At 41.1% G+C, this 27,742-nt stretch overlaps 1 protein-coding gene across 2 annotated transcripts in view; it reads left to right on the top strand.

The window, feature by feature from the left end:
- Window positions 1–16,983, top strand: part of kdm4b (lysine (K)-specific demethylase 4B) — a 45,838-nt gene extending 28,855 nt beyond the window's left edge. For both annotated transcript variants that reach the window (XM_079158043.1, XM_079158044.1), the window contains exons 12-22: window positions 277–397; window positions 1,469–1,629; window positions 1,913–2,108; window positions 5,825–5,901; window positions 6,747–6,802; window positions 7,654–7,762; window positions 11,358–11,546; window positions 11,837–12,013; window positions 12,452–12,571; window positions 14,159–14,251; window positions 14,933–16,983. In XM_079158043.1, the coding sequence (XP_079014169.1) occupies window positions 277–397; window positions 1,469–1,629; window positions 1,913–2,108; window positions 5,825–5,901; window positions 6,747–6,802; window positions 7,654–7,762; window positions 11,358–11,546; window positions 11,837–12,013; window positions 12,452–12,571; window positions 14,159–14,251; window positions 14,933–15,376 (1,743 nt within the window). In that variant the 3' untranslated portion in view covers window positions 15,377–16,983. The remainder of the gene's footprint in view (window positions 1–276; window positions 398–1,468; window positions 1,630–1,912; window positions 2,109–5,824; window positions 5,902–6,746; window positions 6,803–7,653; window positions 7,763–11,357; window positions 11,547–11,836; window positions 12,014–12,451; window positions 12,572–14,158; window positions 14,252–14,932) is intronic.
- The last annotated feature ends 10,759 nt before the right edge of the window (window positions 16,984–27,742 follow it).

The raw sequence follows: 27,742 nt of genomic DNA, 5'->3' as shown, positions 1-27,742 counted from the left end.
TACACAAATTCAATCCACAAAAAGAATCTACAGATTTATGTGATATTGTTTTGTAACAAATTAATAGAAAAATGTTACAGCTGTACTAATAATGCATTTATACAAAGTACTTGCCCACAGCAAAACAACACATTAATTACCACTTTTCTTAATATATTGAAATAAAATAAAATGTTATAATTTGAAATTGGTGATTACTGCTGTATATTGCAAAGTTAAAAGCAGACAAGAAATGTAAAAATAAGACGGTATGAAACAATCTTTTTGTTTTATCAGGCATCCTTCTCCAAGATAAAGATGCCAACAGAGGTAAAGAAGAGTCGCCGTCACCCCCTCAGCAAGCCAACCATGCGCTCCCCTCTGTCCATCCTCAAACAAGACCTGACCAGCGACAAAGGTGTGTGTTTGTCATTGCACATTTGTTTAACCGCGAGTGTATTTTATTGTAAATATATTTATATTTTAAGATCGGTATCATTTGTATGTAAAGTTTTTCTTTTGAGCAACTACAAGAAACTTAAATTTAATGTCGTCATTGGTGCTCCCTCTGAATAACAGCGTTAGTGTATCCGAGTACCAGATTCCCTTTTTAGAAAACCTCTCTACCTTTTTACTGGAGTCTCCCCCCTCCAGTCCTGGTTCTAGCTCTCCCATGCCTTCCTTCCCTCTGACACTGACTATTATTCATCTGTCGTCATTCCTCTCTACCCTTAATTATTCATCCCACTCGGTGTCCTCTCCATCAAGGTACTTAAAATGAAGACGACACCATTTTTGTTTTGATTATTGATCTGGAGAAAGAAAAACAAACGGGACTAAAGCTCCCTGTGGGGATAATGAAATCAAGACCGCAAGGCTTCTTTTCCCTCCCCTCCCTTCTGTCTTTTTCTTTTCATTTTCTGACGGACAGTTATTGATCCGGGGATCATGACTTCCAATTACCTGCTTTCAAAGTCACTTTATGTCCGCGACAGGGGACCTGACTCGGGGCATGTCCTTCAGAAGGGTGGATAGGGAACAAGGAGGAAGAGAGGGCTGGTGGGGGAAGAAAATAAAGAGTTAAATGGCAAGCTTATAAAGAGTTCTTCTTGCCTTCTGTCCAGGTTTAACAAACTGTCTGGATCAGTAGCTTCAGGGGGCTTCACTGCAAAATTGATTCCAGACCCACAACAGCGAGTTGTTGATGCCTGTGCTACTTGTGTTCATCAGCCAATTATATCAGAAGTGGTGGTGTTATTGTCTGGAACAGAATGTGTTATTTGTGTCTCTTGGCAAGGGCTCCTTTCTAAATCACCATCCTTGTGCTTTTCCAAAAATGCTTCACATGCATTTCAGACAAAAATAAAATAATTACCAATTCTGAATCTTCCAACATCTCTTCAGTGTGCACCCCTTACTTCATATTGTAGATGTCGTCTTTTGAAGCAGCAAATCATTTGTGTATTTTATTTATTTTTTTTACCCACAGAGCTGTCGTCCCCCATGCCACTGGACAGTGACATGAAGAAACAGGAGCACCTGTGGCAGAATCACTCGCCCAACTTCCTGGCAGAGAAGGCCTTCAACGCTGCAGTGGCAGCGCTCCAACCACACTGCGCTATCTGTTCACTCTTCTGTCCCTACACAAAGGTACAGCCACACACTGCTACCAAAGCACATATGTGTCAGTGAAGGAATGATGGTCGGGATTTTAAAAGTAGTAGTTCCGTTGAGCAGGTTTGTGGCCTTAGTGAAGTGGGTCAGTCCGTAGTGGGAGTAGTAGCAGTTTAGGTGTAACCGCAACTGTATAGTTAACTCTCAGAACTACATATTACAACAATAACCCCATCCTCTCTCCATTCATCACCATTGTGAAGGCTGACATGGATACAATCCGCTAACGGTATTATCTTCTTTCCTCTGGCCATTCCAGCCACACAAAGACATTTTTGTTGTAAATGACAACCAGCATGGCTCCTTTCCCCGCCTGACGCGTCCCCTGGTCCCAGAGATGTGCTTCAGCGTTGGTGCAGGCAACACTGAGCCTCCACCCACCAACTATCACATTGGAGAGGATGGAACCAGTCCTCTGCTCTGCTGTTCATCCTGCCACATGCAGGTTCATGCCAGTAAGTATAAAAATCCTCAATTGTGTGCCAAAAACTGCAGTTCCCTAAATGGCCACTCTAGGCTGGCTCCAAAAGCAAAACAATCCCCATAGAGCCTAATGTTAAAATGCCCAACTTTACAGCAGAAATAATAAGCTTGTTCACAGCTTGGTGAAAAAACGGTTTCGTTCTCTATAGTTAATTATACCTTTTTATGACAACTATACGGACGGGTGAATTTTATATCTCTCACCCGATTTGATCATATTAAGGCTTACAGTTGGGAGAGCGTGGCCGCTTTGAGCAACAGGTGGAATGTTGTGCCATGTTGCTAGCAGCAAGCTGTCTGCTCTGCTGCGTTACCCGGGTCCGCCCCAGATCCACTGACAACCCACCTCTTTGCCCATTTTTAAAGGTAGGCTGTGTCCTCACTGTCAGTATGGTGACAGCAGAAGCCACCCACTTTGAGCTTCACAATGGCTCTTCAGAAACCTTCGGCTGATGTTACAGAGACTTCGCTTGGTGACAGCTGTACAAGTTAAAACGTCTTTCCCTTACATATCTAAATAGTTTTAGCTGAGTAGTTAAAAATGTATCTGAGCCCAACAGCTCGCAGCTCCAGGAAGAGCAAGTACAGTCACTGAGAACAGCCTCTGGTTTGTCAGGATGTTTTATTTATTTATCACAAAAGTAATTTAACTATTAAGAGCTCATGCTAATTTGAACTATTAAAGAGCAAACATACAATTAAAAAAACCAAGACTTTTGCAAAAAACAATCGTACGTTTTCTTTGCTTTCTCCTTATTGTTGTGGAAAGGCTGTTTTATTCTGTTCAACTGGGAGACTTTTAGCTGAGGGCACACTGTAGCGTCTGATTTATAACACTCCATGGGCTTCAAGCCAACACACAGACTGACAAGCTTTACAGACAGACTCTACTGGGCATTTCTCTACTCTTTTTACTTTATTTCATCCCTGGACCCCTGAGAATAGTGTTGGAAAAATAGGAGGCACAGAAGATGAGACTCAACTACAGCAGTACAACAATGTGCCTGCTCAATCCCCCTGTTGCCACGCTTAGCGAGGCTTCCTAGTTCAACTCTCCTTGACTCGGGTTAAAATAACTGAGAGGCTGCTCAAGCAATGCAAAGGCCTCTCTGTAGGCAACACACCAAAAACTACCAAAAGCTCTTATTTGCACTAATCATATTTCACAAAGAAATTCAGCTATTGAGGGAATATGGCTTCTGTCAAAGCAGAGCGGGAAAGGACAGGCAGCTTGTTAACTTTGTGCATGACTGTATGAGCATTGGGAGCTCTGTGCTTGGCTCTAATTCTCATTGCTAAATGTTAACAAATAGAAAAGGGTCTTTTGGTGAGTTGTCTATACACGTGCGTGTGTGTGTGTATATTGGTTGGGGGATTGGTGGAATATGTCAGTGATTGGCTGAGTACATTGCCATTTGGCTTTTTTGGGCTCACTTTATTGAGCTAATTAAATGGTCTGCCTCCAAAGAACGAGAGCTGCTCAGCCACGGCTCAGCACGCAGAGAGAGACGGTGGGGAAAACAGCATGTAGAGTCAGCATATTATCACACCAACACGGTGAAATAAGGGTTTATGTCAACCAAACCTGAGTCGGTGATGGATGGAAAGACTAACCAAGATCTAATCCACTGCTTGAACAGATGATGTACCAGCTAGAACTATGGCAGGGGTGAGCAGTTGTAGAGCCGTGCCACACACACACACACATACATACATGTGCGAATATATCGGCAATTGCTGGTCGTTGGGCTGGTGGTGTCTGGTTGGAAAGTTGTAGTATACAGTCAGGGCCGTAAGTATTTGGACCGTGACACAATCTTTCTAATTTTGCCTCTTTACACGACTCAATGGATTTGAAATGAAGCAGTCAATGTGTGGCTGAAGTGTTGACTTTCAGCTTTAATTCAATGGATAAAACAAAAATATTACATGAACCGTTATGGAATTATGGCATTTGTTATACAGTCCCCCACATTTTCAGAGGCTCAAAAGTAATTGGACAATTGTCTGACAAACGGTTTCATGGCCAGATGTGGTCGGTTCTGTCACTATTTCATGAAAAATGATGCAGATAATAGCATTCAAAATGTTAAATTAGCATTTGGTAGCTGGTCCTTGGACCTCTCAGCATGCAGACCAAAGTGGTGTCAATGCAGGTTAAGGAGGCCTTTATGAGGCTGAAAACACTTAACAGACCTGTCAGACAGATAGCAGAAACATTAGGATTTTTAAAAGGAAGGAATGCACTGGCAAGCTCACCAACACCAGAAGACCACAGAAGACATCTTAAGTGGATGATTGCAGAATTCTTTCCTTGGTGAAGAAAAACCCTTCATAACATCTACTGAAGTCAAGAACACTCTGGAGGAGCTAAGCAAGTGTGCAATCAAGAGACGCCTTCATGAATCTAAATACAGAGGTGCAAACCACTGGTAACACTGAAGAACAGGAATGCCCGATTTAGACTTTACCAGAAAACATCTGAAAAAGCCGGACCAGTTTGGGAACAAGATTCTTTGGACAGATGAAACCAAGATGAACTTGCACCAGAATAATGGGAAGAGAAAAGTGTGGAGAAGGAAAGGAACGGCTCATGATCCGAAACAAACCACATCATCTGTCTAACATGGTGGCGGCAGTGTTATGTTATGGGCAGGTATGGCTGCCAATGGAACTGGGTCACTGGTGTTCATTGGTGATGTCACAGCTGATAGAAGCAGCAGGATGAGTTCTGAGGTGTTTAGGGCTAAACTATCTGCTCAGATTCAGCCTAATACTACAAAACTGATTGGATGGCGCCTCACAGTGCAGCTGGATTATGACCCAAAAGATAATGTGAACACAACCCAAGAGCTTCTCAAGGGAAATAAATGGAATATTCTTCAATTGGCGAAGTCAGTCACCTGATCTGAACCCAAGCGAGCAGGCTTTTCACTTACTGAAGATAAAACTGAAGGCAGAAAGACCCACAAACAGAAACTGAAGGAGGCTGCAGTAAAAGGTCTGCTAAAGCATCTCCAGGGGAAAAAACTCACCGTTTTTGGTGATGTCGATGGATGCCAGACTTCAGGCAATCATTGACTGCAAAGGATTTTGCAAAGTATTAAAAAGATAGTTTTTAGTTAGTTTGTCCAAATACTTTTGAGCCTCTGAAAATATGGGGGACGGTGTAGAAATGGCTGTCATTTATATATATATATATATATATATATGCTTTTTGAAATGTTTTTTGTCAGGCAGCATATGCAATCAGATGAATTACATCATGGACATGTGCTCAGACAGTAACACACACACACACACACACACACACACACACACCAAACCTCCTGGGTTCTTATTATCCCTAAAGCTGGAGTGCACCTTCAAAAAGGCCAGTTCATTAGTGATCCAGGGATAAGCTGAACCCAGCTGGAGAAGCAGCGCTGCTATTGATGAGAAGATATGAAGCAGAAAGAACTCCAGCAAAAAACACCAGCCCTGCGCTCCATTTCGCTGCTCCTCATTGGACATTCAACTAAAAATCATTCAGACACGTCAAGGTACGATGTAAACGTACAGGCCTTTTGATTCAGAAGCTTAAATTGGAGAACGTGAGGAGAAGATCGTGAAAGTTATAAAGAGAAAGTTCAAACAAAATGGTTAACAACGGTCTGATATCAAGCAATTATTCTCTCCTGTTTTACAGGCTGTTACGGTGTGAAGCCTGACTCCGTCAGGGATTCCTGGATGTGCTCCAGATGTGCAACAGGAGCCTGGACAGTGGTGAGTAGCAGCACTACCGTATGCAAAACAAAGATCACAGGGTTCCAACACAAGTCTCGAAAAAACAGTAGGAACTTCTCCAGAACTACAAGTATTAAGCTGAAAACAGTGCTGCTGCAGTGTGTCATATGACATGCATCAATCGGCACCCTTAGCTCCAATAGGAAGCGTCTCGCTGCAGAAGACCAATCATAGCGCGGGGAATGCTGTGTTCTTTTCCCACTTCACTTGATGCATAAACAATGAAATGCCATGAGCAAGTTGCTTGTTTAAAATGTATAATGAAAATGTATAATCTGAGTAGTGAGATTATGTTTTGAAATCTATTCTTTAACAATCACAAGAGACAGCAACGGTTGAGGAGAGGAAGTTGAGCTGCCACTGGAGCCTGGATGTAAAAGTAGGGAGAGTCACGGGCGACTAGGCTGGAAATAAGACAGTTGTGTGAAGTGTCACGGGGGCTGCGTGTCCATGAGCGCCAGCGCACGCCTACCCGTCAGTGTGGGGGTTGTACACTGCACATAGGAAAGAAAGGGGTGGCTGTTTTGACGTGATTTTGGCCTTTAGAATTAAATCAGAAAAAATAGGGGAAGCTGTTTCTCAGAGTTGAATGGACCTGCAGACTCTATTTCTTCACAACCTCTACTATAATCTGCTGTTGTAAAGACTGTTATAGACAGGTGGGTAGATTGATGGATGGATGGCTAGTTAGCAAAACAAACCAACGTCTTGCCTGGAAGAAGACTGAATTGACCAAGGTATGAGGGCTCAGAAGATCTGTGTCAGGGTGTCTTCTCTTTCTAGCTCTGCCGACACCTAATCCTCATTTGCTTCTTGTTTTCCAGGAGTGTTGTCTCTGTAACTTGCGGGGAGGAGCTTTGAAGACTACCACAGACAACCGGTCAGTAGCGTACTCTTGGGTTCATTGTGGCAGTTTTTTCTTGTGTGCAGAATTTGCTTAGAATATCAAAACCTTGCACATTATTAAATATAATTCCAGAGTAATCAATTTAACAGCTATAGATATAATATGATTATTATTGACTTTTCATTTCCTGAGGATTTCTGATGGCTTGAACATACTCTATATGTAGGTTATGATATAAAATATGAGATATCCACACATTTTCCAACACATCCAATCTAGTCCTGTACATTTCTTTTTGAACGGACTTTGTAAAGCAAGCACAGAATATGTAGCACACAAGAGCATGTTATCTCTTTTAGTTTATTTCAATATGCTGTATTGGCATGGGTGTAACAAAGACAACATTGCTACGGCACAATTCATAAAAATTCATAAAATCAGAGTGTGTGTGTGTGTGTGTGTGTGTGTGTGTGTGTGTGTGTGTGTGTGTGTGTGTGTGTGTGTGTGTGTGTGTGTGTGTGTGTGTGTGTGTGTGTGATTAAAAAAAAATGTTCATGGCCAGATATGATTTAATAAAATATTCTGTGTTTTAATTGTTTCCTTCCAATATGTGAAATCGTTTTGTTTTTGTTGGTTAATAATTTGGTTTGATTGATTGGGTCGGTGTTGTGGTCCCAAGGCTGTCTGGGACGTGTTAGGTTGTCCGGACAGAGCCTCGGGGTCCGCTGGCTTTAGGTCTTTGCCGATTAGGACTGTGTGATGGTGTGTGTGTGTGTATGTATATATATATTATATATGGTCACTAGTTTTAGATTGTAACATTTTATTGCTCTTTTTTTGCATTTACAATATGAGGGGGTTTTGGTTTCTTCCTCTGTAACCAGGTGGGTCCATGTCATCTGTGCCATCGCTGTTGCTGAAGCTCGCTTCGTCAACGCCATTGAGAGGGAGCCGGTGGATGTCGGTGCCGTTCCAGATACACGCAAGAATCTGGTAAATTCAGGCAGAGACGAAGCAAAAATGTATTCATCGCTCATTAATTAATGTGACGTCAGACAGGCAGGGGTCAACATTTAAACCAAAGCAAGGTCATCTTTACAGTCACAATCTTCATCCTGCAGTTACTAACTTACTCACTGCAGCCGTTAAATTTATTTTCCTGTCTGAGCGTTATGGACTTCTCTCTTCCTACCCTATCTCCCTTTTCCTTCTCCTACGGCCTTTACGCACATTCTGTATCCACCACTCTCTCCGTAGCCCTCCCTACTATCCCTGGTGGATGGATAGATCGTTTTTAGCGAGCTGTGGAGGACATGGGGTACACGTGCTGAGGGGAATGGCTGAATAATCAGCTGTCATTTCTCACTGCGCCAAATGAACTGCATAAATCCCGTGGGTAGGAGGCAATTTCCCCATTGCTGCCGTGTCTTTGAACACAACTCGTCCCTTTTCTCCCCATCCCTCCTTCCCGGTCTCTGCTCTTCCTCCTGTCTCGTGATCCCACCTCACAGGCAATGGCTGTGCTTTCTTGTGCATTATAACAAATCTACACATAATGTCCCCGCTCTCCCGCCCCATCTCTCTGTATAATCTATCACAGACAAGTCATTTGCGTCCGACTGCTGTCAAAGCAGGTTTCCTCCTCCGTCTCCTCTTAAGAGGCCATAAGAAGAAGCTCTGCGGTCTAATGATTCGGATGACTGGGCTGATAAAATGTGAACACGCACACTTGCAAACCAGTTAATATTGCAGTGTGTTCAGCAATCTGTGTTTTCCCTCTGTCTTTAAACATTGGGTTTTCAGGGACCACACTGCTTTTGTCTTAGCTGTTTTAGAATGTCTCAGCCACAGTAACACCGTGATGTACCTTCTCCAAAGGTAGCGTTGTATCTTGCGCCTAGAGGCACTACAGTTTCTGTTCTTGTAAGAAATTGGCCCCAAGCTTGGAAAAACAAGCTGCTTAAATAAATCATCCTACGATTTTTTCATACGATCCAAATACCATTCCAGGTCAATTTGCCCGTCACATGCAACAACACACAAACCAAAACAATGACGATGATTTGATCAGTTTTATCAGTATTTACTGCCGTTATAATTTTTGGAGTTTGCGTTTTACTTCAGAGGGTAGATTCAGTGTGCATTGGCATACAAAGTGTATTATGCTACCAGAGGATAGACACAAAATCAGACATCTTACAATTCTATAAATGGAGGCTCGTAAGGTTTTTGTTAAATTCTTTCAAAAGTTACAGATGAACAAACAAATGGACAAACAACTGATGATACTTGGTGCTAGATGTCCCCAGCTGCCTGCGATCTCAGCAGTGGAAAAGTATTCCAGCTGTTGAAAACTATAAACCATACCAGCCTGTGAAATATTACACAACACAGCGCTGTTGAGACCTTTGCCAAACGAGGTCACACAATGAACACGTATTTGCACAGGAGGACTTGAGAGCTCACCTGCAGACGTACGCCATAAGCACGCATCGCCAGTGTTTGCGTAATTACTTCAAGGCCAGAGGGGGGGGAGACAAAAGTTCCGCATTGCAGGTTTATTAAAGAATTTTTATTTCGTATTGATCGGCCATGCGTTGCACTACAGCTGCTCGCAGTGTGATTGTTCAAAAGAAAAGGAGGAGGATGAAGAGGGACGGATGAGAGAGAATGTGTGAGGGATTGGGGAGACAGACAGTCGGATGATAGAAGACTCCAATAAAACAAGTACAAAGAAAAGGTACCAGTCTCCAAAGATGAGGCAGCTGTCGGAGCTGGTTGGTAATAGGTTTGTCTGTCAGATCTAGGGAAGTTGCCATGAGTTAAATATATACGATTCCACTTCTCTCTCTCTCTCTCTCAATTGTATTTCTTTGCAGGTGATTTCTTAATAGATACATATTTTCATTAGGATTTTGAACAGAGATAATGTTTCTGAAACACACCTACCCTGGTGTATTGAGAAGGCAACTCACTGTGACAGGCCAAACGATTGCTTCACATGCTGTTATTCTCTTTCCTTGGTGCTTTTCATCTTTCTCTTGTTCTCTTCATTTTAACCGAAGCGAGGAACAAATGAGGGACGGGGAAGGAAAGTGTAAAGACAAGGGGAGGACATGGTGGGTTGAAGGTTTGATAGTGAATTGGAAATTTTTAAAAAATGATTGTTGTGTGGCTTGTGTGTGCGCGCAAGGTGGCACATGTCAAAGTGTCTCAGCGGAGAGGGGACCAGTTTCTCGGCCAGAGGCACAGATTTGGTTGACTGGTGTTAATTTCACACTTGGCATGTGGGGATGGAATGAAGGGATTTGAAGAGGAAGTGTTCCGGGGGGGGGGTTGATTGTGCAAGAGTAGGAGTCAAACAAGTGATGCAAGACACCAAAAAGGATGCAGGGGAAAAAAAGATGGAGAAAAAAAAAATGTTTTGAATGTCATAGTGGTTTCAGGAAGCTGTTATTAACAAGCTATTCTTCAAGAAAGTGTTGACATTTTCAGTGTAGGGAATCTCATCACGCGCCTTACACTGATGACTGCACAAGCATGTTTTTATGTGCTGTCAGTCATTACTTTGAACGGCAAGTTTTGCCCTCGACCCCCTCACATTTAAAGATTACACAACGTGAAGTCAACCTCAGAATACAACCTCCTTCTTTTAGCTAGTGTCAGTTATATTTATATAAATATATAACGGTGTGACTGCAGAGACAGACATCTGTCGGTTTACATCAGCTGTCACTGATCATTTCTATAATATTGGAGATTATATGTTAATATTTCTGTGTGAGCAGCTGCAGGATGTAGTTTGAAAGTCAGTTTTTAAACAGACTGTGTAGAGTCTGTTTGTTTTTAACAGCATTTCAGAGACTGTGGCTTTATTTCAGCTATAGTAAAACATTTAAATATAGAGTGCTGTTGACCCAACAGTCCAAATGTCTAAAATAGAAAATCTACTATCTTTTAACTCACCAATCGTATTATTAGTGGCTCAGTTGGAGCTTTTTACATTTTTAAATCTTCAACCATATCTTTTTTAATCTTCATTTTGTTGCTTCTGTGTTTTGTCTCAAAACAAAATGTAATGTAGACTACAGCCTTATACACAGTCAGATTTCACCACTTTATCGTCCATTAAGGAAATGTAAGTCTGGCAAATGATTCATTAATGGACAGCACTGAATAAAACGTACTGGTTTTAACTTATTGACACTTTTCCCTGATTTGAATCCGGCTCAGGAGCTCAACTCGGAGTGAACAAACTCAAAGTTTAATGAACAAACTCTGATCAGCTGTTCTGGAACCAGAAACTCGGAGCTTCCCATCAGTTAGTTAGTCGACTCAGAGTTCAGGGTTAGGCCCATAGTTTGTTAAACCAGCTTTCTGAAACCGGGCCCACATCTCCACCAACAGCAAGTTCACTGAAACACTCGACTGAGATATGAGCTTTGGAGGAGGATCCATAATAACGGCGTTTGCCCAGCTACCAGTACCGTTGAACTTTTATGTTCACTGGCGATGAGGAAACCAGTAGTTGTTTGTAATTGAATGTCCTTAAAAGCGTTTTTGTCTTTATTTTCTGTTTTTATTGTAGAAGTGCGTGTTCTGCCATGGCAAGACTGCCCATCAGAACCGCGGCGCCTGCATCCAGTGCTCGCACGAGAACTGTGCCACCTCCTTCCACGTCACCTGCGCCCAAATCGCTGGAGTTGTCATGACGCCAGCCGACTGGCCCTACGTGGTGTCGGTCACCTGTCACAAGCATAAAAGGCTTTCCTCGAAGGTAAGCGCATAGTTCATATCAAGGTATTAGTCCCACTGATGTTCTGTGTTAACGCGAGCTTGAATGCCTCTTCTTTAGGGTTCAGTCTTTTGGGTTTTGAACGTCTCCGACTGACTTCTAGTGGATGAAAAGTTAATCTTTCAGTATTTATACAGATATATTAGAGACTTTTAGAGAGAGAGGACTATATGTACCACTGCCGATTGCAACAAGTGCTGGATGAGCGCACACAAACGGGTTTAATCTAGTCTTAACCTGAACTTCTCTGTCTGGGTTTTTCTCCCCTCCAGACCCGGACGACGTCCAAAGGCCCTCAGGCTCTGACCCTGGGCCAGAGGGTGATCGGTCGCAACAGCGACGGCTGGTACTACCACTGTACCATCATCGGCATGGCAACGCAGACATTCTACGAGGTCAACTTTGACGACGGCTCATATTGTGACAACCTGCACCCAGAAAACATCTTAGTGAGTGTTCCTACAGTGTAGTTAGACACCCACCGGTGTACAATGGACAGAAATAACTCAACAAATATAATTCCTTTTTTTTTAAATACCCTAGCAACTGTTACATACTTATATACTGTGGTTTCAAACGTGCTTTGATGAAACAATGCCACACGTTACACACATAACGGTGATGATAACTTGACTTATTTAGAGAACTATATCAAGTAATCTGGTATTGTAAAATAGCAAAACTAAAAAAGCAGTTTGCATTGTGCAAACGTGGAAAGTCTTTTTGTAATTTATTTAATATCAGGGGGCTTATCACTGTTTTAAAAGACGAGTGTTTATTAAAAGGACACGTGCATTGGGGAGTGGTGGGGGGGGGTTACACCACAAACTCAATTCCTGTCAATCTTCTTCCTCTTTGGCTACATCCTGTTTCTCTTCCTCCTTCAGAGTCATGACTGCTTGCGTACCGGTCCTCCTGAGGTGGGGGAGTTGATTGTGGTCAGCACATCCGAGGGTCAGGTTGTCAATGCTTCCTTTGTCAGACAGCACACCCACAAATTCTACCAGGTGAGGAAAAACACAACTCGTTTACACTCAAACCTGTCTGGAAAGTCACAATTTTATACAAAAAAAATACATCACGATTTAGATTTGTAAATAACACAATTGATAGGTAAATGTATTTTTAAAAACTTTATAGAAAACAATCATATTCCTGAGCAACTGCTGTTGAAAAGTTTTTAAAAAACGTTGTACTTCCCAGCTTGGTAACAGGGTGCTCTAATTTCTTTGCCACCCTCTGGTTTGGTTCCCTGGTTCTGGTGTGTGTATATATATCTCAACGTGTGAAAAGCTCGCCTGCCCCTGTAGAGTACGGCGCATTTTGATACAGTGTGGCATTAAAACATGGAGCGGGATTTAGCATCATTGATGCATGCTGGGGAATTTATGGGACAAATACGGAGAGAGTGCTTACAAAGTAGAAAATGTAGAATTGAAAAAGATTATTCTAGGACTGGTGTCAGGGGACGACATCTTGAAAGTCACTTGCATTCATAGATGATGCAGGAATGCATTAACAGACGAGGTTAAGTGAGGTCGTTAATCTTTTGCTGTAATGCTGGTTTTGTGAGCACATCTGTAAGTGCTTTTCTATCACATACACACTGACAGAACAGGGTTAGAGTTTATGAAGGCTCCTTCATAACCCAAATATCAATTGCTGAACAAGTGAACCCGATATGGCTCATGCAGTCTCAGAGTAAAAACATCAGTGAAATAATTTTACTCTAATGTGTAAAAAATATTGAACCAGCTTTTATATAGCTTCTCCTTCATGTTAATGCACCACAAACTCATTTCTTGCTTGTTTTCCGCTTCACAAAGTGAGCCCGTGTTGTATCTTTCTCTGCTCCCTTCCCATCTGCGCCCACTGGCTGCAGTTCTGAGAATCCTGTTGGAGACAAGAAGTGCTGTTACAATGAATTCAAAACAAGTCTCCAGCTGGTCACTGTGTCAGGGCCACAACCCTGACCACGTCCTTGTACTTGTTTTGTTTTTAACTTTTAAAAAAGGCTTCAGGGCTTCAGGGCCACGGTCAAAGACATGTTGGTGGTTGTTGATGGAACTATTTGTTATGGATGAGACATCTGTGACTTTCTGGGTACATGTTTGAATTTTTGCTCACGGACCCACCCTGCTTCTCTTTTCTTCACTACTTCTTGTTCTTCTTTGCAAACTATGTAGTTTCCTGCTGATACAGCCCTCCAAGCCATGGATCACACTTGCCTATTTAAATCAGACATGCCACATTATTAGCATTTTTTAAATCCCTTCATAAAACTCTCTTTTATATGACAGCGGTTATGAATATGTAATGTGTTGTTGGGCCGTTTTATATATTGTTTCACTTAATTTTTTTATCCTTTGGTATTTTTATTTGTATGATTCCTATTGTTGGTTTGCTCTTTTTTTTTTCTTCCTGTAAGGCACTTTGTAACCTTGTTAAGAAAAATAGAGATTATTAGTGTTTTATTATTGGTCAAGGTAATTAGATATTATATTTTTACTCTTCTCCAACTGTGCTTTCTACTCTCTGAAGACAAACCGGTTGGAGATGTCAGTTTCTTAATACACGTTTTGTTATCCGCCCAGGTTGAGTTCCAGGACCAGAGCCAGCTGATCCTAAAACACTCAGAGATCCATCAGCTGGACCAGGAACTGCCGAAGAGGGTCAGAGCCAGACTGGTGAGTATATTACTGAAAATCTGCTTTCTACTGTGCTCACACACCGACACAGAATTGGTTGCAGAGGCAACTGCTAAGAAAGGGCAGCTGAACAATAGCTCGTATTGTTTAATAAAAGGACACAAAAGTGGTTACAGAGAGATATATATATATATATATATATATATATATATATATATATACACACATACATACACATACACAGAATATTTGTTGAAAGGTCAGACAAATTGTTACAGACAAATCAAGCAGTAAAGCTATGGTGCTGGGAATTCTCTGTTAAGTTTAGTCAGGAAGGCTTACTGCGTAATTACTGTCACGTTAATAGATGCAACATGTGAAAGCCCCTTAAACTGTAACTGCTATAGAACAGGGTCAGTAGTGGTACTGCTGGGTGCAAAATACTATGACTGTGTCCGCCCCAAATCACGTCATTCACTACTTCTACTACTTCTGGACACTTGCTTATTATTATTGTGCCTCATCACTGACGGGTGTAGAGACACACAACCGTCATTTTCTCATCTATGAAATGTGGAGCATTGCATTGTCGGGTTGTTAGCAGAAGGTAGTGTACATGTCATGGACAAAAGTAAATGGGGAGTGAATTCGGACACAGAAACTCCTGATGGTCCACATGTGTCCTCCAGCCGACTAAGTCTGTGCCTGTTTTGTTTTCAGGCCATACCTGTGCCATCGGAGGAGGTTTCATCAGCAGATGAAGCGCAAGCAGCCAAACGCCGGCGCCTGCCCTCAGTCTCGGCCCCAATGGCTGAAACCTCCATGGAGATGACCAATACACCTGCCTGCTCCCTAACTACAGCCCCGGTAGGAGCACGAGCAGCAGAAGATCACAGTATTCATACACTGCCGACATCACAACCCGTATCCCAGCCCGCCACGACCCCACATGATGCCGCCGCCCCAACCAATGGTATACAGATGGACGCTGAGACCCCAATGGACATGAGCGTCGCTCTCACCGATGCTCTAACGGAGTCAACCCTGGCCTTGGACCCCACGCTGACACCTCAGTCGACCCCTTTTTCAGTCGACGTTTCCTACATGGAGACACTCCTCCATTCACATTTCACTCAGGACAGTAGTCAAGGACCCCTGTATTAAAAAAAGTGACTCCCCTATATTATTACTCTGCCTGTGGAGGCTGAGCCGTTAGGAAGTAAGCTTATGGAGGTGGATTCTACTGAGTGCTGTATTAATGGACAAAAGATTTACTCCACCGGCTCTAAGAGTTCAGGGCGGGAGTGAAAAAGACACACAAGCACTCTTTTAATGCATGTTAGTTTTCTATTTTTGAGTTAATGTATTTGCAGTGGTGCTTGAGCTTGCTCTGAAGCAGCAGCTGAAGAAGTTTTTTTTATTTTAACATTATTATTATTATTATTATTATTAATAATTTGTTTGGGGCCGCGTGGGTTTTTTCCGATTTTGGTCAGCTGCTGTGCTTTTTTCCTCCATCTTAAACTCCATACCTCGTTGCATTAATTCAATAACCGCTTCCTGTACTAAATAAAATGGGAGTGTGCTAATTACTATAACAGCCTCTCAGCACTGAGGCCCCCTGTGGAGCTTTATTTTCCTTTTTTTAAATCAAATAACCAGCAACAAAATATCTATTTTTCAATCTAGCCACTCGTGGCTTTGAAACTGTTTGGTGGAAATAAGTCATCACGTCCATCTTCAGGATATTCTCAGTAAGGTGTTTTATTGTCAGATTGCAAGAGGTAAATGGGGAGAATGAGGTAAAAAAATTTATTGTTGGGGGAACTCAGTATTTAAATGTCTTAGTCAAATATTGAACTAATTATTTGTAATGGAAGAACTATGTTGAATGCAAACACTAGTACATTTGTCTGCAGGATGCATAGAATCGTTGTGAAGATGTGTCATGGTAGTTAACAAATGAGACCTTTATGTATTGACATCATTCAAACTGTCATTTGGCAGCTCCACTTGTCACACCCAAAACTGTCTCAGGGTTCCTACATTAGGGAAATAAATGTCATTATATCGTCCAAGTCTTAACACAGTTCTTAAGGAAGGACAGAACAGCCTCGAGAATGTTACTCAGTCGTAATTGGAACAGGAATATCCTTTGCTTATTGTCATATATCTACAGTTTGTCCACTAGAACGAGTGATCTCTTTGTTTTCTATCAGCTTTCTCCTATTAGCACATCAACTGGCACAAACTATGAGGTCAATTTAAAGGATCAAAGTCTGGAAAATGTTTAATATTTGGAAGAAGGAAAATATGTATTTGTAGGAACCCTAAAATCTGGAAATATGTTGCATCATTCTTGGTTTAAATTGTATGTACAAGTCAATATTGTATATTACTGTTTTTTTTCTATTACTGTATCATTTCTATGTTAATTTTCTGAATAGAATTCACAAACTTGGCTGATCTAAAATGATTTTTTTTGGACAGATTTTCAAAGACATATTACTTAGTTTGTAAATACATATTTCTTTTCCCAGATATGACCGTTCTGTGCTTCAGAGGTGCTACTACTGATGGACTAAGTTTCCCAACACTGTCACCTTGTACATACTGCAGGCCTTGTGTATTGTGAATCAATTGTGTAAATGTCACACTGTTCTTTTTCTTTTCACCACAACGGAAATGTTTGGCCACAAATGTGTTCCTGTGTCCAAATGATATCCATCAAAGACATTTTATTTCATAGGGATTAAAGTGGGTTGCTAGTCGCCAGCTCTTCAGTGTTTTGTGTGTTCAGTAGCCCAGAGATTCAAAGAGCAGCTTCTGTTACAAAATCCTTGGATTAAGGATGGAAAAATAATGAAAAAGACCTTTCAGTATCTACTAATCCCTTCTGATTATTAGATGTCATTTTGAGGGATGGGTGAAAACACTATGTACATTTATAATGTGATATCAATCAAGATGTAGGACATTTTCCTTTTAGTTGTTAATGAGCTATGGAATATTATGTTTTGACTGATCCAAAATTAAATAACGAATCAAAGTGTCATACAAAATGTGTCATAAAAAGCCATAGTATATAGTATGCCATAAAGGATTCATGGTAGCATACTTTGTTATAGATAGTATGACATAGAAAATGTCATCAATAAACCGTAGCATGTCCTAAAAAAGTCATAGTATAATATGGAATAAAAAGTCAAAATAGTCGTATAGTATGTCAAAGAAATTTAATTCATAGCATAGGATGTGAAAAAATCTAAAAAGTCATAGTACTGTGTATATGTGGAAAAAAAGTAATTTGTATAGCATGTTGAAAAAACTCACAGTAGAGCACGTAAAAAAAAATCATATCGTATGTCGAAAAAAGTCATGTTGAAATAAGTTGAAAAAAAGTCATAGTACAGTATGTCGAAATAAGTCATGGTATAGTATGTAAAAAAAAAGTCATAAAAAGTCAAAGTAAACTTTACGGGTACATGCACAACTATCGATATACAAACAGTTGTTTAAAGGGGAACTTCACCTAAATTAAGAATTCCAATATGTTATTTCCATGGCCTAAAGTTCAAACAATATTTGTGAACATGAGCTACTCTCTCTTCAAGCCACAAGTGTCAAACTTGTGATGTCATCAAGTATTAATTCTGGAGCTGCTCCTGAGACAATGAATGGGAGACTGATACTTTTGAACCCACAGAATGTTTGTTTAGTCTTCAGAGAGTCATATCTCAAGTCCTGTTTTTGTGTAACTGAAGGCTTACTCAAGTCTAGATATCTGGAATATGAGAAATTTAAGAAAAAAAAAAATACAGATGTAAACTTTCTCCAGCCAAACTCTTACCCAACAACATTTAATACACACTTAAACATAACTTTAGAAACGTTTGACTTTTGACCTATTCCATCAGAAGGCTTATATGTATCATAACCTATTTTAATCTTTTATCTTAAACCGACCTTCTGGTTTGGAGGGCCAATCACAGTGCCATCATTTTGCATGTTAAAGAAAATAACAGATTCAGGATGATATTTACTTTACAACATTTAAATGCTTTCCCCTTAAAGCCTGGGGGAAATTATTTTGTTCTTATTTATTCATTTCATAATGATGAAATTTAATTAAGGCCACTAGGGTTGCTGTGGGGCTGTGGCGTATAATCTCCTTTTTTTGAGACATGATCCTGCGCCGCCTCCTCAGACGAAGACATTGTAAGTATATTTTCAATAATTGGCAGTGCAAACCGCAGCACTGCTGTTTATTCCTTGCTGCAGTGTCTCATTGGCAGGAATTCTGATTTTGCACTTTAATCACACAGCAGGGAATTACGTTTTTGTGCTTCGCTGCTGGGCACGTCACACCAGTTATTTTTAAATGGTATAATTAGCAGGAAATACCACCCAGCTGAAACTCCCTCCAAATAAATTCTACATTTATTGTATATTTATTTCCACTTTCAGCAGATACAGAGCGACATTAGCATTAATATGGCATTTGGGGTTGTGTTTCTGGACAACTGGATACTCTTCAAGAAAATATCTGTCTCTTTAGCTGCTGAATCTTTAACCAGCTAGTTGCTAACTGTGTCTGCTGTTTGGTGCTGAACAGGTAGTACACAACTGCCTGCTTCATCAAGAAACGATACTGATGAGAAAGGCTAAAAGGTTTAGTGGACTTGAGAGGAACTGCTGAGTTGAGAGTTCATTCACTGTTGGTTTGAGCACTATATAATATATATATATATATATATATATATATATATATATATATATATATATATATATATATATATTTATATATATATATATTGTGGGCTATATTTCTTTTGGGGCCTGTTTCATAAAGCGTTTTGCAGGCAATGCAAACAGTGCTAGCGTGATGATTCACAAATGGTTATAGATCACAAATTTCAATATAAAGTTAAAGTATGGCATTTGTTTTCAGTGAACTGTAAGACAATTATTGAGAGGAAATTATCTCATGTTGCAAATGTTTATTATTTAAATTGTGGCTCTGGGGCGACACTCTTGCTCCATGATTCACCAAAACATGTTTTTACCGTTGTTTCTGATCGCTGAAGATTTGGCTGTTCCATTGTAAAAGAAAATTACGTCACACTGTACACAGGTTAAAAATACACTTCTATGCAATCAGTGAGAGTTGTTTTATCAGTATCAGTGCTTTCTTCCTTCGTGTCCGCATACTAACAGGATTTACTTTGACTCTTCCGTGTTAAGAGCCTCTGAACTTGGAAGAAGCCCAACGAGAAGAGGACAGAAGAGGAGAGAGGGAGAGAGGTCACTGGAAGAACAAGAAATCTGTGTCTTACTGAAAAATCGTTAATGAGAGCTCTCTCTCTCTTTTACTCTGACACACACACACACACACACACACACACACACACACACACACACACACACACACACACACACACACACACACACACACACACACACACACACACACACACACACACACACACACACTGCCTCTGCATTGCCCTCACTGGATCAGAGTGGACATTAACATTCTGAAGTGCCCGCTGTGTCTTTGCAGAGAAACTGGGGATGTGCCAGCTTGGCAATTACTTTAACAACTTCAGAGTTTGATTTCTTTATTCTGTTGAACCCAGCCAGGGGTAAAACTGAGGAGAAAGATGAGTATGAGGACTCTGAAAGGAAAGAATGTGTAGACTGACCCAACTACAGTTTAGATAGGGAAAGAAACAGGAAACCTTTGATATTTTGATGATATCGAACAATAACTACGAGGTCCTTAAACCAGCACGTGTCCTTGTGGCTGTAGAATAAGTTCAAAGTTGGTGAAAGTCATTGTGAATTTGTCTCCACCAAAATGTCCTTGAGGACGACGCTGAAACCTCTAACCTGCTCGATGGCTATCAGACAGCTGAATGGCTCACATGGAAATGGAGATCGGTGAATGCAGTGGGATCTAATTGCAGAGGAAAGTGGCAATCATGTTGACAAGCTGGTTGATATGACTATGCTCCATTATAGCCTTAAGCTTTTATTACACTTCTGCCTTGTAAATCACATCACTAAAGCAGTAATGCCATAATGACTGTCTGTCAACACTGTCCCATGTTCCTCTAGTCACAGAGGACTTTCAAGTGACGTAGCTGCATTCATTAACTACTTCTGATAGCTGTATTGGATATCCACTCTCAGACAACGCTGTCAGTGAAAAGCAACTGAATTTTAAGGGCTAATCGCCCTACTTTTCTGTGTCTACTTGGGAGGAGGGGTATCTGTCGGCCATCTCTGCGCCACTACAAATAGTTTACACATGTGCTGGTGAGAGGATGGCACCTTACGTATCATCCTGAGGTAAATGATTCATTGAGACAGCCAACGTCATTTCATCTGTAAGAGTGATAGCGGCGGTATTCATAAGAAAAGAAATAAAGACAGTTTGTCACTGATAAATGATTTAACTGCGTGACTAAATGAAAATTGCTCATAGCCCATTTACATCTAGACTTCTACAGTCTTGCTTCTTAGTTGGACTGATTTATGGCCATTTGGGTGCAGTGGAAACAAGCCGTAAAAACAACTCTGGCGCTGCATCATAAAGTTGTGAACTTGTTAGCAAACGTGCAAATTTAGACACCTTGCAGATATGGTGCAAAATGATCATCAATTTGGGGTAATATTTTGGTCACCTAGCGAATGTGAGATCAATGTTCACTCTTTTAGTTTAGTTTGGTCTCCACCAGGGAATAGCTGGCTCTTTCGCTGCTACATGCTCCACTAAGTGTTGCCAACTCTGTCTGCTGTTTGGTGCTGAGCGGGTAGTGTACAGGGAGTTTATCAGAAACGTTTCACTGTTAACGAACATAAACTTCATCAAAGAACCAAAGATGAGCCTTTCACACAAACCTCCATCACCAAAATCAGATGGCTTAACTTTCACATTCGGTGTTACTGGCAGCACAAAGTGATGAGGCATTGATGTACAGCACTATTGTCACCTTTTATCATCGGGACATACATCAAATGCTGAACACTCTGCTAATGAAAAAAGGATTTTCTGTTGTGCGAGATACAAATCATACCTTTCCAAGACCTTGACAGAAGTTGAACCCAAACCGTAGGTGTTACCAACGCTGCTTCTTTACCAACATTTCTGAACTGATCAGGGTTTAGAGGATAAAGACACTTCCTACATTAACACTACATAATCTATTATTCGTGACACTTTTTAGTTCACTTCACTTTGCAGAGTAAGAAGAAAGGTGGGATCAAAACCAAGCGACCACAAAGGTAGTTCAATACAACATAACACACTGTAAACACATGTATGAACTAAAAAACTACAAAATAACATTTGCAAACTACACCTGAAAGGAGTGCGTGATCAACACAACCAACATACCCATGTACAAAACCTACTACTTATTTTATGATGCACAAATAGTTTTAGCTATCTTGTCTTCAGATTGCATTCTACAACCTGTGGCGTGAATGGTAGTAACAAAGTAACAATCCTTGAAAACCATGGATACCACGTACTCATCTCAATATTTGAACACATAACACATTTTTACATAATGCATTCATGGACTGTTTATCTTTTTAAAAGGTAAACACTGTTTGAGCAGCCATCATTGCTTGGATTAAGGAAACTGTCTTGAACGTCTACATTTGCTGACGTAGTTCTTTTGCTCTGCTGCTGTTTTTTTTTTTTTTGTCCCACAGGCCTCCATTTGTTTTCTCTTGCTCCAGACACAATCAACTGAAGAGAAGAGAGGCTTGTTGGAGAGCAAGAGGGAAAGGGAAAAAAAACAATGTTGGTAAGTGCCGGGCCTTATTAATGAAGTGAATCTTCATCCAGTCACACACAACAAATAAATGGCCGCCTCCTTGAAGCTCTTAATCGCTCCATTAGTCTTCGAGAGACCGCAATCCCCCCCCTCCCCCTCCCCCTCCCCCTCCCTCCTTTGGCTTGTTCCCCTTAGACAAGACCAAATACATCCATCACTGCGTATTTGCATGCCGACCACACACACTGACAGAGCTGAGTGCACAGCTGGAGATGCTACATCATAGTTAGTCCCTTCCTTGTGCAATAAACGCTGTTCTCCACATCTGAAGCCCGTCTCCTTTCTCTCCCTCCATCATTTAAATACTCACATTACTCATTTTCACAAGTAACCTGGAAGCTCAACTGTTCAAGGGGCTAACATCTTCACTTGTTTCTCCTCCACTTGCACTAAAGACACTCCTGTCTTGTTGTAATAGTTCTGTTATTGCACTTGCTTACCACACACAATCATTTTGAGGAGGATTTTCTTCCATCCGTTGCCAGGCTGCAGTGACTTTTATTTGCTGATGTATGAATTCAATCTTATTCTGTGACTCACTGTAAACTGCTCTGCAGAAGAGGGTGAATGACTAAAAAACGCAAGATGAATATGCTATGACAGGGTTTGCTCTTCTAAGTCAGCCTACAGTAATTAATCACCAGACGGTGTTCTGCGTGGTTTAAAGAGCTGCACATACACAGAGTCAGACTCTCAGAGAGCTGGCATGCTTATCTGTATGTGACCTGCGCTTGCTTTCCCTGCATTTTCCTTCCATTTCTCAGCCGCCATGTGCTGCACCCTCTGCTAATTCAGCCGCTTAAAATCTCATTTCAGACACAATTAGCCTTTAGCCCATCCAAGTACCGTCGCCTGAGGTGGGTTTTTTTCCCTTTCATCCTTTGTGAACATTTTCCCTTTCACTTCTAGATAAAGATCATTATTGAGGTTACTCAAAAGGAGTTTTGATCATTTACAGGAGAAAACATATTAAAGGTCCTTTTAGCAGGCCTATTAGGAGCCTGTTAAAACCTTTGCTTGTTGCCACTCCAGGGTTATCAATGCTACTGGGAGCCTTCTATTTATTCCTTTGCCAGAAGTTTTTTTTAACTCACACTTAAAGGGAGAGAATTCATTGCGGCAGAGCTGGCTTTGCTGCTGTTATTTATTTTTTCGTGAAATTCTTAACTGCAGAGCTTGCAAATCGAGGACGCTTATTATTTTTTTACTTTGCAGGCAAGTCACCACAAAATTTGACTGCGTCTGCTCTGCAGCTGGCTCTAAATGGGTTTTTATTCCAAAAGAACCTTTGGGTAATTTTTGTTTGTCTAAGACTTGTGCACAAAGTCTCTGTGTTTCTTTCGAGACTGTAAAGTTTCTGAGAAGAAAGTCATTCAGCTACCTGATTATGTTTCTTATGAACTTTAACTCCATATCTTCAGGATTTTGAAGTGGGGTTGATGTTGTGGCAAGGTGGTTACAGGTTGTCCTTCAAATCAGAATGTCGGTTACATTTTCTGAAACTAACTCTTGAATGGCAAACCGTAGGTACTTAAAGGAGAACTACACCCATTTTCAGAATGTATTCATGTTATTCTTATGGTCTAAGACAGTACGAAAATGTTAGTAAACAATCCAAAACCTGGAGTGCTAAAACTCAAATTTATGATAACATGGCGACTGTGGCTCAGTGGCCATACTGGAACTGCTCCATAGACAATGAATTAGGAAAGTTGTTATAGATGCCTTGCAGTCACAAGACTTTTGTGACTTGTTGGCTCCATTTTTCAGCAACCTCCAGTGCTGGAAAATGGAGCCAATGTGAAATGCCAAGAACTGCAGTTCCTCAAATGGTCACTTGAGTCTGGCTCCAAAAGCGAGTCAATCCCCATAGACCCACATGTTATAGTGACCAACTTGACAGAATAAAAACACGTTTACAGCCTTGAACAAAAAATGGTTTTGGTCTGTATCGCTAATATCCCCATTAATGACACCAGTACGGGGGTGAACCTTTATATTACTCACCCGTTTAAATTATATTAAGGATTTAACTTGTGCATAATTAAGAGGATGGCCTATGGTGACGTTATGGAGACTAAGTCCATATTTTATACAATCTATGCTTCTGAGGATGTCTGTTGTGGTCACAGCCATGTTCTGGTATCAACGTTACACATGTAGGTGCATAATGCTCGCGTTCACTTCTTTTCTCACTTAGATGGCAAAGAACAGAAAAGGTATGCAGAGAAAATATCGGTTATTGGATGCAAGTCTTAGAGAATCTCCTCTGAGCTCTTAGCACACAGATAGTACATTACTATTTGGAGAGCTCACGTGACTATGTGGAGAGCAGCCTGCGGTTCGATCCCCGGCTCCGCTAGTGGCATGTCGAGGTGCCCTTGAGCAAGACACTTAACCCCAAAATTGCCCCCGTGGCTGTGCCTACGGTGTGATAGAATCTGATTTGTAAGTTGCTTTGGATAAATCAAACTACAACAATACGCTTATTCTTTTTTTCAATGAGGAATCCTACATTTACATCGTGGGGAACATTGAAGATGTTTATGTAAGCAAGATTGGACTTCATTATTATTTTATATGTGGAGAAACTTCAAGAGACTCTGTGTAGTTGTTTCTCTGTGGAAATGGAGCGCTAGCACATCATCTTCTCTCTTTGAGTTGGATTCCTGTTAGTTTACAGATGATAGTCACTAGTCCTCATCAGATTCACACTTTTAAAAACAGACAGCAATTTGTGAGGTCCCACACACAGTCCCTGTTTCTGGCACAAAAACAACTGCTCAAACAGGAAGTTGAACACAACTGAAACATTCAGCATAAAAAAAGGCAATAACAAAAACCACAGCTATAGTAACCCTCACAATGTCACCTTATCAGTCCCAATCTGCATGGTGATATACTTTCATTATAATAAAGGGATGAATATGGATTTTTTAAATTGATTTAAATATATTCAAGCACAACTGTAAATCAAATCGGGTAGTTGTTGTCTATGCAGTTTGATTAGGCGTATAGGAAGGCAAAAGATCAAACGGACCAGATTTCTTTGCTGCAGAAGGACATGATGTGAAATTTGAAATGGAACCTCACAGCCCAATCAGAAGTGAGTATTGTACAGTTGCTTTCCTTCTGGTTAACAGTGGAGCTATTTATTACTAAATGAATAACATCTTGATTTCTCCATATCTGATTTATTAGTAAGATGAGATCAGGTTGGGTATTTTTTAATTATTCTATACCAGTGCCGATATGATACTCTGACAAAAAGGAAGAAAATAAGCCAAACTTCTTAAATAGATTTTGAACATTTCTAATCTTAAACACAAATCAGCAAACACCAACAGCATTTCTCTAAATTAATTATGTAAAATTATTAATTAGATAAGACATAAAACAGAATGAATGAAAGGAAAAATCAGATCAAGCATTCAGGGCAACTTCTGACTTTTTGTTATAATTTCTGTGACTTTGTGGTATGGACACATTGTAATCTGCACTTAAAGGTCTGTACATAGTCCTAATAACCAGTCACACAACATTATGTATGTTTTTAAATCCTCATATCAATCTGAGGGGAAATACTGCATTTCTTTGGCAAATTTCACCATTGACTATATCTATACCTGCAATACTTAGTTAAGTGAGTGAATTCTAGATTCTTAAGGTCAACCAGGCCTTTAACCCATATAGTTGTGTTCACATTATATTGGGATGCCTCTCCATCTTCTCCTAACATATTATACTTATTTTTTATTTGTAGTTTTGTAGGTTGTAAGGTTTATCTAAGTGTTTCATGTTTGCTTTTGTACACAAGGACCCCAGACAAGGGAAATAACTGTTCTCATTGGACAAAACCTAAACAAGTAAAAGGTTGAATGTAGGAATGAATTTGTCTGCACACTAGTGCTGCTGCTTTGTCTGCCGAAGTTCAGCAGAAGAAGTACTAGGAAGGACTAAACCTTTTTGACAACAAAGATGCCTCAGTCTCATTAGTTCCCTTTGAATAACAGCTCTTATCCTCTCTCTTCAAAACTAAACATGTTGATGTGAGGAAGATGAAAGAGCCATGAACATACTCTTTACAACAGCCGTTGTGTTGTGCTGACAGTATCACAGCAGTTAATGTCAGCAAATTAAACTTTCCACTGTGGATCTGTATTCATCTTTGGCCTCGTAAGGTGACATAACATATACTTCACAACCCCCCTTTTACTTTTGAGTGCATCAATGTTCGCTCTTCCAAATAAGTAGCAGTTACCTGGAAGCTCTGCCCTCCTTTCCTCCATCATTAAGGCTAAATGTATTACTTCAGCAAAAGGCCACAGCGTGTTCTCCCTCCCTGTCCTTCCTGTAACGGCAGTGGCTGCTGCTGCATGTCACCGTACGGTTACTTTACAAATGGAGCCGGGCATTCATATAATTAAAACCAAGATGCTAGGACATAATTCTAAATTAAGCACTAATGTGATAAAGTGTGAGTAGGACAGAACTCTCCTTTAAGGGAAGGGAGGCCTTTGTAATGAGGTGATTAATGGATTAAGATGTAATTGGCTGGTCGTCCCTCCCAGCTAGGAGCAGGACACCACTCGTCTTTTGCTGCAGAGGGCTGCTCGCAGAACAGAGAGTGAACTTCATGAAAGAGACTTCATTACCAACAAATGCCTCTCAATCTCAAAGTTATTTTCTTTAAAATTGTCTGAAATGACTGCAATTCTTAGTTACAGTGTGCCAATCGATCTGTGCTAATGGAACTAGGGTTACGATATCGTACACTTCGTTCTAACTCAAGCAGGCTCCGCCCTCCTCTGCACTCTATGGGTACAGTGGGTGGAGCCTGATTAATGCGCGCCCCGTCACCGCAGCCCACCTACTTCTTCATAAATCTGAGCGCCACAGTGGACAAGTAAGGGTCCCCAGCCATCCTAGTTAGTACACAACTGCCATGGCCTAAACTTACACACCACATTCCCCGGTTCATCGAGGAGCACGGGAACATGTAGGTGTATCAGCCAAAGAGTGGGGGTCATGTGCAACACAACCGACGCACAACCCACCCTTTTCACCAGTCCTGTGACGTTCCAGCATGCACACACCCTGAAAATGAGCTCAAAATGTCAAAGAGATAGAACCGTATGAATGGAGAGGCCGTTGACCACTCCGCCGCCGTGCATAATGTCCTTCACATGCAACTAAACAGGGCAACAATACCGATCAACACTGCCACGCTGCATGTAGAGCCCACCCACTGACATCCCCTCCTCCTCACTGGCACGTTGTTACGCTTCATCTCAGCTTTCCTCTGAGGGTGAACGAGCGGCAGGTGGCAACTGAGCTGCGATTTCTAAACCCCAAGTTTTAAGTGAGTGACCTATAAAATCAATCTCCTTCTGTGGCGATGGGGGCTCCCATGAGATCATCCCGGTTCCAGCGCAGTGAGCCCCAGCCACAAATGAGGAGAACCTCCAGTGGCCAGAGACATCGCACCGCCTGCGGCCATTCAAGCTCTCTCAATCAGATTATTAATTTGGCCGATACTGTGGTGAAAAATGTCATTCTGAGACGGTGGAGCAGGTGCAGCCGGGGAAGATGCCTGTAAAATGCCCAACACACCCAAAAACTGTGCACCCACAGTTTAATGTTGTCAAAATGTCCATCGTCTCCCTGTCATGCAGCAGGG

Source organism: Pholis gunnellus (genome assembly GCF_910591455.1).
Source record: "Pholis gunnellus genome assembly, chromosome: 4".
NCBI classification, from domain to species: domain Eukaryota; kingdom Metazoa; phylum Chordata; class Actinopteri; order Perciformes; family Pholidae; genus Pholis; species Pholis gunnellus.
The sequence above is the reverse complement of the archived record's forward strand: the minus strand, read 5'-3'. Positions and strand labels throughout refer to the sequence as shown.